This window comes from Aquarana catesbeiana, linkage group LG02 (assembly GCF_042186555.1).
Source record: "Aquarana catesbeiana isolate 2022-GZ linkage group LG02, ASM4218655v1, whole genome shotgun sequence".
Taxonomy (NCBI): Eukaryota; Metazoa; Chordata; class Amphibia; order Anura; family Ranidae; genus Aquarana; species Aquarana catesbeiana.
Genome location: NC_133325.1, coordinates 706663860 through 706676420, shown reverse-complemented (window position 1 = coordinate 706676420; position 12561 = coordinate 706663860). Strand labels below are relative to the sequence as shown.

General features: G+C 43.6%; 1 protein-coding gene across 1 annotated transcript in view; it reads right to left on the bottom strand.

Annotated features, from left to right (window-relative positions):
* Nucleotides 1-12561, bottom strand: part of TOMM70 (translocase of outer mitochondrial membrane 70) — a 49657-nt gene that overhangs the window by 23219 nt on the left and 13877 nt on the right. The window contains exon 2 of the mRNA XM_073616958.1: nucleotides 3585-3758. Coding sequence (XP_073473059.1) covers nucleotides 3585-3758 — 174 coding nt within the window. The remainder of the gene's footprint in view (nucleotides 1-3584; nucleotides 3759-12561) is intronic.

Sequence of the window (12561 nt, the reverse complement as noted above, 5' to 3'; positions counted from 1 at the left end):
GATAATGCCAAGACTTGGACCTTAATAGTACTCAAGGCCAGCTTCATCTCGACCCCCATTTGTAGAAAGGCAAAAATCCTGCCTATACTATACTTCCGAGGGTACCAAAACTTGGATTCACACCAGGAAAAATAAGCGCTCCAGACTCTATAATATGATTCCGGAAGCTGGCTTCCTTGCATTAATCAAGGTAGAGACAACCTACCCGGATAGCACACGTTTCTTCAGAATGTGAATTTCAATAGCCAAGCCGTTAAATTTAGAGTTTGTAAGGTAGGATGGAATATCGGCTTCTGTGAAAGTAGGTCTGGACGCAGTGGAAGGGACCATGGTTCCCCCACCGCCATCTTTATGATTTCTGCATAACAGGACCTTCTGGGCCATGCTGGGGCTACAAGAATTACCGGCTTTCATTCCAGCCTGATCCTGCAAAGAAGTCGTGGCAGCAACTGAATAGGGGGAAAATGCATAAATCAGTGAGAACTGATCCCACGGGGTCACCAATGCATCTGTTCTGCATGCGAGTGGATCCCTTGTCCTGGACACAAAGTTGACCAACTTCAGGTTGAACCTGGACGCCAGAAGATCTACATCCAGAGTCCCCCATCTTTGGTAAATAGCCAGAAAAATGTCGGGGTGAAGGGACCATTCCCCCGGGAATAACTGCTGGCAACTCAAGTAGTCCGCCTGCCAATTCTCTACTCCCGGAATGAAAACTGCAGATAGGTACGGAAGATTCCTTTCTGCCCAAGTTAGAATATGGTTCTCACCTCCCTCTGCGCTGCGAGACTCTTGGTGATTGATATAAGCCACAGCTGTGGCATTGTCCAATTGGATCCTGACAGGACAACTCCGTAACTGGAATGTCCAGGCCTTCAGCGCAAGACGCACTGCCCGAATCTCTAGGATGTTGATGGGCAAGGTTCTTGACCACTGTCCCTGGACAGTTGTCTTTTCTAGTACTGCTCCCCAACCTGAAAGGCTGGCATCGGTCGTTACCACTTTCCAGATAACTGGTCTGAAGGATTTTCCGTTCAGCAGATTCCGGGTTACCAACCACCAACTGAGGCTCTGGGACACCCGCAGTGGCAAATCTAGAGCTTGAACCGTTTTGTTCCAAGCAGACACGATACTGTTTTGCAACAGTCTCGAATGGAACTGGGCATAGAGAACTGCTTCGAATGAAGCCACTATCTTTCCTAACAACCTCATACAAAAGGCGAAAGGAGGGATCTCTTTTTGACCTGACCATCTGTACCAGCTCTCTTATGGCGTTAATCTTTGCCCGAGGCAAGTCAAACGGCAGACCCAGCAAGAGGGGAGGAGAGGCAATGGTGCTAACTTGTGGGGGAACAAAAAAACAGCACTAGGGAAAGACGCCACACCCCATGAGTGTGTGTGTGTGTGTGTGGGGGGGGGGGTCGGAGGGGGAGTACAAACTATTGTTGTACCTCCCGACCCCTTATAGTCCCTTCAGGGGGGAGAAGTGCAGTATGGCAAATCTTACCTGTATGAGGAATCCCCCCTGAGAAGTGCTGCTGGCCGAGCACACACACATGCTGTGACGCTGAACTGAGAGACAACGTACTAAGGTATGTGCATTTACTCCCTCTAGTGGAGACTTAAGGCATGACAACATTTTAACCAAGGAAGAAAAACCATAGGTGGACTTTTTACAGTTCCTAGGCTTCTTCCCTTACCTTATCCTCGCCACAGAATCTCTGCTGATATCAGACAGATCCAACCTTCACCCATCACGACAGGCTGCGTTTTAAAAAACCTTCAAGGACCGGGTCCCTTTTTATCGGGGTTCCACTCCCTTGGACCTGTATAGCACCCTGCCAGGAAAAACTTATGGTAATGTGAGTATGACCAAAGCACTGGGTCCCGGGGTCCAGCTCTCCAAAAGAGAGGCGTTACAGGCAAAACCTGATTCTTATGTGAGGCCTGGGTACCATCCACTAGGCCTCAGTGGCACTTTGGATGGATCTGGTCTGTGGAGGTTATTTGAATCCGGTAAGGATCATGCAGCGGAGCTCCTCAGAGCACAACTACACTCGTGACCAAAACCTTAGACACTGGCGAAAAAACTGAGGTACTCCTGGTAAGAGGAGTGGTTATATAGGGAGTGAACTTCAGGTCTTGGGTGTGCCAGTGTCCATCACCTGAAGGTGCCTAAATACCCATATAGTTAAAACTATGGCTTAGTCCCGTGATGTACGATAAAGAAAAAGTTATTTACAATGCATTAATTTATTCATAAAATGATTTATCTGTGTTTTTTTTAAAACCGTATGGCATGATTTTCAGTTTAAAGTACAACAAAAAGGCAAAACTTTTTTTTTTTTACGTTTTGGATTGAGAAGAGATAAGAGTTTTTTTTGCCGTCTCTGCCCATTAGGTCACCCTCTCTATCTGTCCTGTTTATCATTATCATTGAAAGGGAAAGGAGGCCCCCTTCACACTGGAGCAACTTGTCATGCGATTTGACAGGTTAAATTGCATGCTATTCTTGGCAATTGCACAGATCAAATCGGTGTGACGCTGACTTTGCGGGTGCCGTATTTGAAAAAGTAGTTCCTGCACTACTTTTGGCGATTTCAGGTGCAACTTGCATAGACATCTATGCACGAATTTGCACATATGTCTTCCAAGTCGCACTGACATGGCAGCTTCAAAATTGTGCAATTTCAGATGAAGTCGCACTATTTCAATATGAACGAGGGCTAAAAGAAAATCCCAAATTTTGGGTTGTCCGCAGAAAAGAGGGGAAATCTTCCAATGGGGACACTAGTTCCTGGTGACATGGGGGCCCCCCCCAGGGATTTAATTTGCAGGGATTTTCTTTCCCTTCCTGTTTTAGCACTGGAACAGGAAGTGAGGGGAAATCTCCAGAATGGGACATAGATGGCAAAAAATAAACTGATGGGGGTTATGACCCTCCCCTTAATCTATCCAAAATGGAAAAAAAAAAAAGTTTTGCCTATAGATCTATTTTAGGGGTTCAGATCCACGTTAATTCACAAGGCCCTTACTCTAGGCCAGAGGTAGCCAACCTGGGGCCCTCCAGCTGTTGCAGAACTACAAGTCCCATCATGCATCTGGGAGTGATTGTAACTGCCAGCCTTGCAATGCCTCATGGGAAATGTAGTTCCACAACAGTTGGAGGGCCCCAGGTTGCTTATGCCTGCTCCAAGCTATATCTGAAAGCTTGCACCCCCAAAATATTTTAGTTAGGCTAGTTAAAAAAGCATTAATTACATTTACTTTTTGTAGTAAACTAAATTGTGTGACATCACATGTTATATTTTGATATAAAGAGCATGGCCATACATACAGCACTTGAATAAGATCCTGTATCAAAAATCTTAGGCGAATTCAGAGCCAGTAAGCTTTCTCTATGCATTATGAGGTTAATCAAACATGGCGTTCCTCAGTATAAAGATGCAGTGCAAACAAGCAAAACTGAAATAGAGTATTAGGACTATCATTATATAATGTGATCATAGTATGAGGTACTCTACAGTACAGATCTCAGATCTGAAGAAACAATGTCCTAGCCTGAATACCCGGTGTTTACTCACAAGCTGCTCATGCGCTGCCGCTCGGTTCTGGTAGAAGGTAGACAAATCCACTTTCTTCTCCGGTGGACAAAGACTGATGGCTTCAGTGTAACACTGGATGGCTTGATCATATTTGCCAGCTTTAAAATATTTGTTACCCTTGTTCTTTGCTGCTTGTGCTTTTTCCAGAGGGCTCTAGAAAAAAAAAAAAGAGGAAAATACAAGCAAATGCTTAATACACGAGCCTACAGGACACATTTCATTTATAGGGACAGTTTCCTTAGCAGTGCAGTAATTAAAAAGAAGAAAATAGCTGCACACTGGTTCACTATAGCACATCTGATATTTTTGACACTACACATAGTGTTATCACACAATCCTCTTTACATTTACCAACAATAATGTAGACTGTCTACTTGACAGTACATAATCTGGTTGGATTGTTTTGTTAGGCGGTTATACTACAAAGTTGTATTTAAAATTAAACACAATTCTAGTCTGTGGATACAAGAACATGAATGATATAAGATGTGGAGATTAAACCTGAATAGAAAGGTGGATAATGAGAGTTTGCAGCTGAACTTAAAATATCTGGCATTGAGAGATTAAAAGTAATATTAAAGTTTCCTTTTTTTTCTACTAAACATGTTATACTTACCTGCTTTGTGCAATGGTTTTGCACAGAGCAGCCCCAATCCTCCTTTTCTGAGGTGCCCCGCCAGCACTCCTCTTCTGCGCTTGCCCCCATAGGAAGCTGCTTCCAATGGGTGCACCTGTACATGCTCACTCCCGAGCTGCCCTGTCTACCTCTATTGACAGACTGGGTGGCTCAGTCCCGCCCTCTCGTCACAGGATTTGATTGCCAGCAGTGGGAGCCAATGGCTCCTGCTACTATCAATCTGCCCAGTGTGGAGGGACAGAGTCTGGAGAGCCTCGGCTCTCATGCACATCGCTGGATCGGTAATGGGCTCAGGTAAGTAACAAGGGGATGAGGGAATCTGTTACACAAAGTTTTTACCCCGTTCTGCCTCTATGTACCGTGATTGCGGGTGGCCGACGGACATAGAGTCCGCCGGACCCACGTGCCCACAGTATCTATTACACAAACCATGCACAGACACGTCGTTTTGGCAATAGAGCCGACCTGCCGCAATATATATATATATATATATATATATATATATATATATATATATATATATATATATATATATATATATATACACACACACACACACACACACACACACACACTGTGGCTGGTTGGCAAGTGGTTAATGCTAAGAATGCAATAGGGTAAAAAAAAAAACTTTAGGCATTAGAACCACTTTAATAGAAAGTGCTTCGCCAGCTCACTATTGTGGACCAACAATCGGCTAATTCTGTAAAACCCATGCACTAGACAGTGGAACCTGAAATGACAGAACAGGCCAGTATACACCTTTACAGCACCATAAAAATCCATAAATCATTCCCATGTGGCTGGCCACAGACACTAGAGGGCTTTACCCAGACATTTTTCCTGGCCAGTGTTTCCCAAACATGGAAGGTGGCAATGAATGACTGGTCTTGTCTAGGCTTAAGGAGAGAGTTGAGAGTTGCAAACTGCAGACATCTGCAGTGCCAGCTGATCAAAATTTGAAATGCTTGGATAAGGTTTTCTAACCAATCCAGTGTAGCAGATGATCCTCAGCTGTCACTACCTGCAGGTGGCCCAGAGAAATCAGATTGTCCCCCAATATGGCCAAATTGGGGGGGGGGGGGGACTACAATCCCAACATGCACCAGGTTAAATGTTTATTTCCTGTAAGAGTGCTTCTATATCTTTAAAATAATTATTCTGGATCTGGGGTTTTTGTTAGATCATAAGCTCAATAATAGCATGCAATGCCAATTATACAAGTCCTTTCTTGTATTAAGAGAGGTATGGACTCCAGAGAGAGAGAGAGAATTTTGCCCCTGCTCAAATCATTAGTAAGACCTCATCTGGAATATGCAGTTCAGTTTTGGGCACCAGTTCTCAAAAAGGATAATCGGGGAACTGGGGAATATGCAAAGAAGGGCAACCAAACTGATAAGAGGCATGGAGGAGATCAGCTATGAGGAAAGATTAGAGGAACTGAATTTATTCACTCTTGAGAAGAGGAGAATAAGGGGGGATACCATCAACATGTTCAAATATATAGGGGGTCCATATAGTGAACTTGGTGTTGAGTTATTCTCTTTACGGTCAACCCAAAGGACACGGGGGCACTCTTTACGTCTAGAGGAAAAAGAGATGTCATCTCCAAATACGCAAAGGTTTCTTTGCGTGAAAATGTGGAATAGACTCCCTCCAGAGGTGGTTCTGGCCAGCTCAGTAGATTGCTTTAAGAAAGGCCTGGATACTTTCCTAAATGTACATAATATAACTGGGTACTAACAATTATAGGTAAAGTTGATCCAGGGAAAATCCGATTGCCTCTTGGAGGATCAGGAAGGAATTTTTTCCCTGCTGTAGCAAATTGGAGCATGCTCTGCTGGGTTTTTTTGCCTTCCTCTGGATCAACTGAGGGTATAAAATTGGGTGTATTGGATTGTACGATATTTTTTATTTGATTTATTTATTGTTTTTAAGGTTGAACTGGATGGACTTGTGTCTTTTTTCAACCTAACTATGTAACTATATTATCCATTTGTGTGACTATGGTGTTAAAAGGACCCTCTGTACTAAACCTATTACCCATGTATTAAAGTAAATAATTTATTATCTTAAACTAGGCAGGGTTGCCCCATATGCCCACTTTTATTTGCTTTGGCCATCAAACCCCTTGTGAAGTAGTGCACAAGTAGATTCTTTAGAAAAATCTCCTTGTTCCTCCATTGCTGACAAATACCAAGTTTTATTGAATTAAACTCTTTCTCAGAGTCAGTACTGAAGTCCATACATGCTTCCCAAGACAGCCACCATCTATCATATTGCAGGTAACCTCACTCATCCATGAGCCGAGTCTCAGCAATGCAGTTTAACTACATGCACACCTGAGAAAAACCATGAACCGCTGTTGTAACGTGAGGTCAGGATTGGGAAATAATACACTGACACCACACATTTCACACAGAATAGTGGAGATTCCTTGGTTGACCTGAAGGCACAGACCTGATAGGCCAGTACTGGAGGAGGGGGTCACAAACAAATCCAATTGTTTTATAATCTTCTACTCAAGTCTTTCCTGTTCAAAAGCTTTGGGACACAATAGCAAATTACGTATATTTCTACAATACACAAAAGTTTGTTTCCAACACTGGTTAAAGCAAACCTGTCTCTACAGTAATGTTTTGTAACAAAAAAGGTACAATTGTAAAAGAGGTGTGTGAGCAACTTTTCTTTCCACCTATACTGCTGAATGCCCCTCGACTACTGAAGGATGTCTGCTAGGAACGCGACACTTCCGGGGGGTGTGGATCCCCAAATTCTCTGCAGCTTTGACTGGTTGCTCCTGCTGACCTCCATGTAACCATTGTCTAATGATGTTGGGGTAGCATTTCCAAGAAATGGAGCAGATGTTCCAAGTAGTGCACGGAGCAGGAAAAGTATTCATACTCTTCTACAGTTATGCCTTTTATTGCAAATTTTAATATAGTGACAAGGTCACTTTAACTCCCACCCATCCCCTCCTTGCAGCCCTTTAACTGGCTGTAAAGGCCCTTTGGGACAAAGGGGCAACATTGACTTCCCAATAATGTGATTTCTGTAATTCCCTGTCACATGATTAGGAGCCCATCCTGCCAGCTCTGTGACAGCTTGGTCACCGTACTGGGAGCGGGCACTCAAAGAAACCTCAGACGCCATGAACGCATTTGTGCGGCATGTGGGCATCAGATCTGCCCTCCTTGCCACCACACGAAGAGAGAGCCTTTCACCTAACATGACATCAGTAATGGATAATATATAGTTTTACCACTCAGCATTTATTTCCAGTGTAGCTTATGAAGCCTGAAAGCCAGGGATGTTTACACATGCCAATTTTTAGTCACTTACAGTACAATATTTTTTAAAAGTGTAACAAGATCTGTCCATTCCTATTAACCATTCACTTTATTGTGAAAAATTCCATCCGAAAAAAAAGTAGTAAAACAGTAACAATACTGGAAAGGAGTGGAAGGACCACCACTCCTTTGTTGAAACATGCTTTGTCTATGAACAAAAATGTTGAATAAGACATCAAGCAACAAAATTGTGAATTCATACATTCTAATAGTTTCAACTAATACAGCCATCACATGTTTATGCTTTGGACATAAACGGCAGGTTACATTTAAGGCTGCATTCACACCTGAGCGTTTTCAGCTCATAAAACTCTCGTAAAACACCCAACAAGCAAAATCCCATTCATTTCAATGGCACCTGTTCACATCTGAGCATTCTGTCACCTGAAGCAAAACGCCTGAAAAACGCCCTTAGCTCAAAAAAGAACATGAGTTTCTTTGGGGCAGACTACAGGCGATTTCCTGCCTTTTACATTGGTGACTTGAACAAAATCAAGGCAAAATTGCGGTAAAAATGTGCGACTTTGAAACGCTCAGGTGTGAATGCAGGCTAAAGGATAAGTTCTCCTTTGTAAAAAAAAAAAAAAAAAAAAAAAAAAAAAAAGGGGGGGGGGGGGGGGTGAGTAATAAATGCACATCTTTTTGAAAGTAAAAAAAAAAGTGAACTTGTTGCTTTGCCCTGTTTGTCAAAGCACTGGTTAATGTTAAACTAATGAAGGAAAGGGTCACTGACTGCCAGGCAACTAGCATTTTCAGAAAGAAAAGCAATTGCATCTGCTTCAGGTCGCTCATGAGAGGTTTTAATTAGAAGCAAATCTGTCTCATAGGAAGGTCACACCTTGCAGAATAGACGGAGATCCTGCAGAAATAAGTTGATGGTGCTGCTAAAGAGTTATCAGACAATCTGGGATTTTAAGCATAGTACACACAGGCCAAATGTCGGCAATTCAATAAAAAAGGCCATATTCGGCCCGTATGTCCCACTGTCAGAACACAATAGCTCACTGGGAGATCGCTGTACTAACCTGGGGTTGTTAGGACAGCGGCTCTGACCAGAGCTTAGTATCTAATGGGGGTGTACCAGGCTTTACTGAAGTCTCTAACACAGCATAAAAGACGCATGGCTTCCGTCTTCTCTTTAACAAGACACTGCAGTATCCTCCAATCCAACATGGCAGCTGGCAACGTGACTTTATTCTAATATTCTTGTGATCGCTGAGATCTGGAACTGCTGATTACACAATTGTCTTTCTGTAGGTGACAGATTCTCTTAAGTGCTATAAATATTATACAGTGTAAAAGAAGGTCAATAAGGAAAGTGATAATGAGCAGGAAAGCATGTACACTGGGAGACAGAGACTCTGCATTCAGACAAACAACCATCAGTGGACTTTGTAATAGGCACAAACCACTCTGCATTCTTCTGGCATGGAAAGTAAATCTAAGAGGCAGCTACTGCATCAATTACCAGCGAATGGAGTATAAACATCAGATACAAGAGACTGCAAGAACAACATTCCATTAGTTAGGCACACAGGCCAAAAAAAAAAAAAACCCTAATAAAGAAGCATTGCATGGATGATGGAAAGCAAGTTACACCTAGCCCGTAGGCTTAATTACTTAGGAAAGACTGACACAACGCAGTTACCCAATTGGCTCAGCAATACCGGTTATCATTAAAACATTGCTCAGATTTTTATCCATTAAGCAATGTTTAATTCAATGTGGAAATCATCTGCCCCAATAATCCTCTGCAGTGTACAGGAATAGAGATGTGCTGAGAGGAGCTGTCTACTCTATGCAGTATTCTGCTATGCAGGTACAATACAAACTGAACCTGTGAGGATAGAAATATGGGGGCTTCCACTGTTAAAACATTTAAGTGCTCCAGAGATATCATTTGATCCTGGCTTCACTACCCACTGAGCCACTAACCCAGAACAAGCATGCAACCAGTGAAATCTTAACTATAGTCCTGCATGCTTGTTCTGGGTCAGTGACTCACTTGGTGAACACAGGATGAGGAGGACAGACCTGGAATCTTCCCACTCTATTAACAAGTATGTAGCAACAGAGGCTATGTGCCCCATCTACTATTATTATTAGTTTATTTTAAATAGAAGGCATAGCTACCTCACTCTGTTGGCAATACAATTACAAAAAAGGCGGTGTTCTAACATCTAGCTGCTACCCGGTCTACTGCGCATGCGCGATGAGCAGCCAAAGTGACGTTGCCTCGTCGTGACCATCCTGGTACACCCGCACTCGTCCGCAGTAAGCCTGCAGTTAGAAGCTGGCAAACGGACATACTTATACACCCACCAGTCTTTATTTTCAATTATTTTTAACAGTAAACTCAGCTTATATAGTGAAATGCAGTATTTAGAAGTCCGTAACGCTGTTTTGGTGTTTAATTTTGAAAGCAGTGGTGTTGGATCACATCAGCAAACCTATGAAAGATCAGCAGGCTTGCAGATGCTTTTAAAATTCAACATCAAAACAGTGTTACGGATGTCTAAATACTGCATTTCACTATATAAGCTGAGTTTACTGTTAAAGATAACCGTGAAAAGCAAGACTCCGGTGGGTGTATAAAGATGTCCACTTGCAGACTACAAACTAGCCTTACTGCAGACGAGTGCGGGTGTACCAAGATGGCCGCAGGGCAACGTCACTTCGGCTGCGCATCGCAAATGCGCAGCAGGCCGGGTAGTGGCTATCTGATAGAACACCAGCAAAACTTGCCCATGCTACAGAGCCTGGTTAGAAGAAAGTGGTCTTCACTTGCAGGACAGCTTCATTAAAGGCCTTGTTTACATGTGTGCCGGGGGGCAGAGGTAGTAAAAATAGGCAGTTGAGCCACAATGTTTTAATGCCTCCCATAGCCCAACAAAGTGGTTGTACACATGCCATGGCATATCCCCTTATATGAATGGGGCCATGTCACAATTACCCTGTGAAGGCTGCTGCTAATGTAAATGAGCCCTAAAAAGGAAACCGTTTACACCCCATGCGGGAGCACGATGGCTTAGTGGTTACCAAGTCTGCACCTTGTCTTTGCAATGAAAAGCAATCTATAAATGAAGGACAGGCAGATTAATGAAAGGTCTGGCTCCTTTTCATTGTAGAAAGCTATAGTACAGATTCTATGAATGGAGAAGGGGAGAGGAAATGGTAGGCATAATTCTTAATAAGTGCCTATGACAGGTCTAGAAACTTGTAGTAACCCCTGCAGCAGTAACTTTCAAGTGCTGCAGGGGTTCAATCCTAGTAAAACTGCCCACCCTTTGCTCTCCCCTGCTCCATCCATAGAAGCTGGGGCAGAGGACTGAAGATTCAGACAGAGCAGCCACCAGCACAAGAGATGACACTTCTCATTCAATTTAAAGCAGAACTTGGCCCAAAAGGGGAAGATCAGTTTTTAGTTCTCCTCCCCTTCCAAATTTGGCAGATGGGGGGGGGGGGGGGGGAGATACTTAGTTTTGACAGGTACCCGCTCCTATTTCCTTTCGGATCACTTAGGTGATCCAAAATGGAAGTTCTCCTCTCCCGCTCCCTCCCCACAGTCTTCTGGGACACATTACAGGTCCCATAAGACTGCGGTACCATTCACAAAGCGTAGAGCAACTCACGCATGCCCATCTGGCTGTGAAGCCGAATGCCGCATAGCCAGCAGCGTACAGTTAGGATGCCGGCAACGAGGACCCAAAGGCTAGTGAAGAAGTAGCCCAGGTGCGGATGACGTTGGATCCCTGGACAGGTAAGTGTCCTTTTATTAAGAGTAAGCAGCTACAGGATTTGTAGCTGCCAACTTATTTTTTTCCCAGTAAACCTCCAGTCCTTTGTGCCCAAGCTTAAGCCGTGGTACACAATGGTGTGACTTTGAAATTGAGCTACTTCAGCGTGATTTCACAGCCGCAGATTAGTGCGATTTGCACCTATGATTTCATTGCGGCTTGCAACTTCAGTTAACAGAAGTCTATGGGAATCGCAATGAAATCAGCAAAAAGTAGTCTAGGAACCTTTTCCAAAGTTGCTGCGACACCGGTATGAACGGAGGCTTAAAAGAAATTCTCCCTTTAGTGATGAAGCCAGCCATTGAAGTAAGCCGAGACCTGCAGGAAGGTTGCGGTGAATTAAACAAGCCCAATAAAGAACCTTCTGCAGTATCCCTGAAGCCAAGATTAAATAGCAGACATCAGTCTACAGAATGACATAAGAGACAATGAAAGAAGAAGGGTTTATTGTGTTTTATATCTCTTGAATCAATACTAGAGCCTCATTTATTTTTTGCTCCCTGAACTCTGCTCAGTCAGCTTCCACCTGAAAGCGGATTCTGTCCATTTCTATTTCTCATCACATTGTCCCTCTCCTTCAGAGACATGATTACATATGTACCTTTTACACACATACAGTAAAGACAACAATTCTGGGGGCTGGTCTATACTTTAAGACCAATTCACACTTGTGGCAGGTTGCAATTTGCATATTCCAGGTGAATTTTGCATTCTTCAATACATGTTTTTCATCCATTGAAGTCTATGGAACAAAAAACAAGAAAAAAAAACCCTGGCCCTTTCCATAAAATGCACACAGGAAACCATGTTAAATGGACTGTAGTGTGTTTCTGCAAAACTGAAAAAAAAACACTAAAAACAACAACAAAAATTGCCTGGTGTGAACCAGGCCTCAGTGACTGCAGCCTGTCAGTTCACTAAGATCTAGTGCCAGATTAAACTACTTGCCGACCAGCCGCTGTCATCATACGGCAGCAGGGAGGCTCCCCTGCGCAAATTGCCGCACCTGTACGGCGAGCTCTTGCTAACCACATGCCAACCAGGCCATAGCCAAAAGACGGCTACAGCGCGGTCGGCTTATTCTGGGTGGGCGTCCATGGACGACCTCCCAGAATCCTGCTCTCGCGCGCCCCCTGGCGCATCACAGTAAAAGGCCGCTGATCGCAGCCATT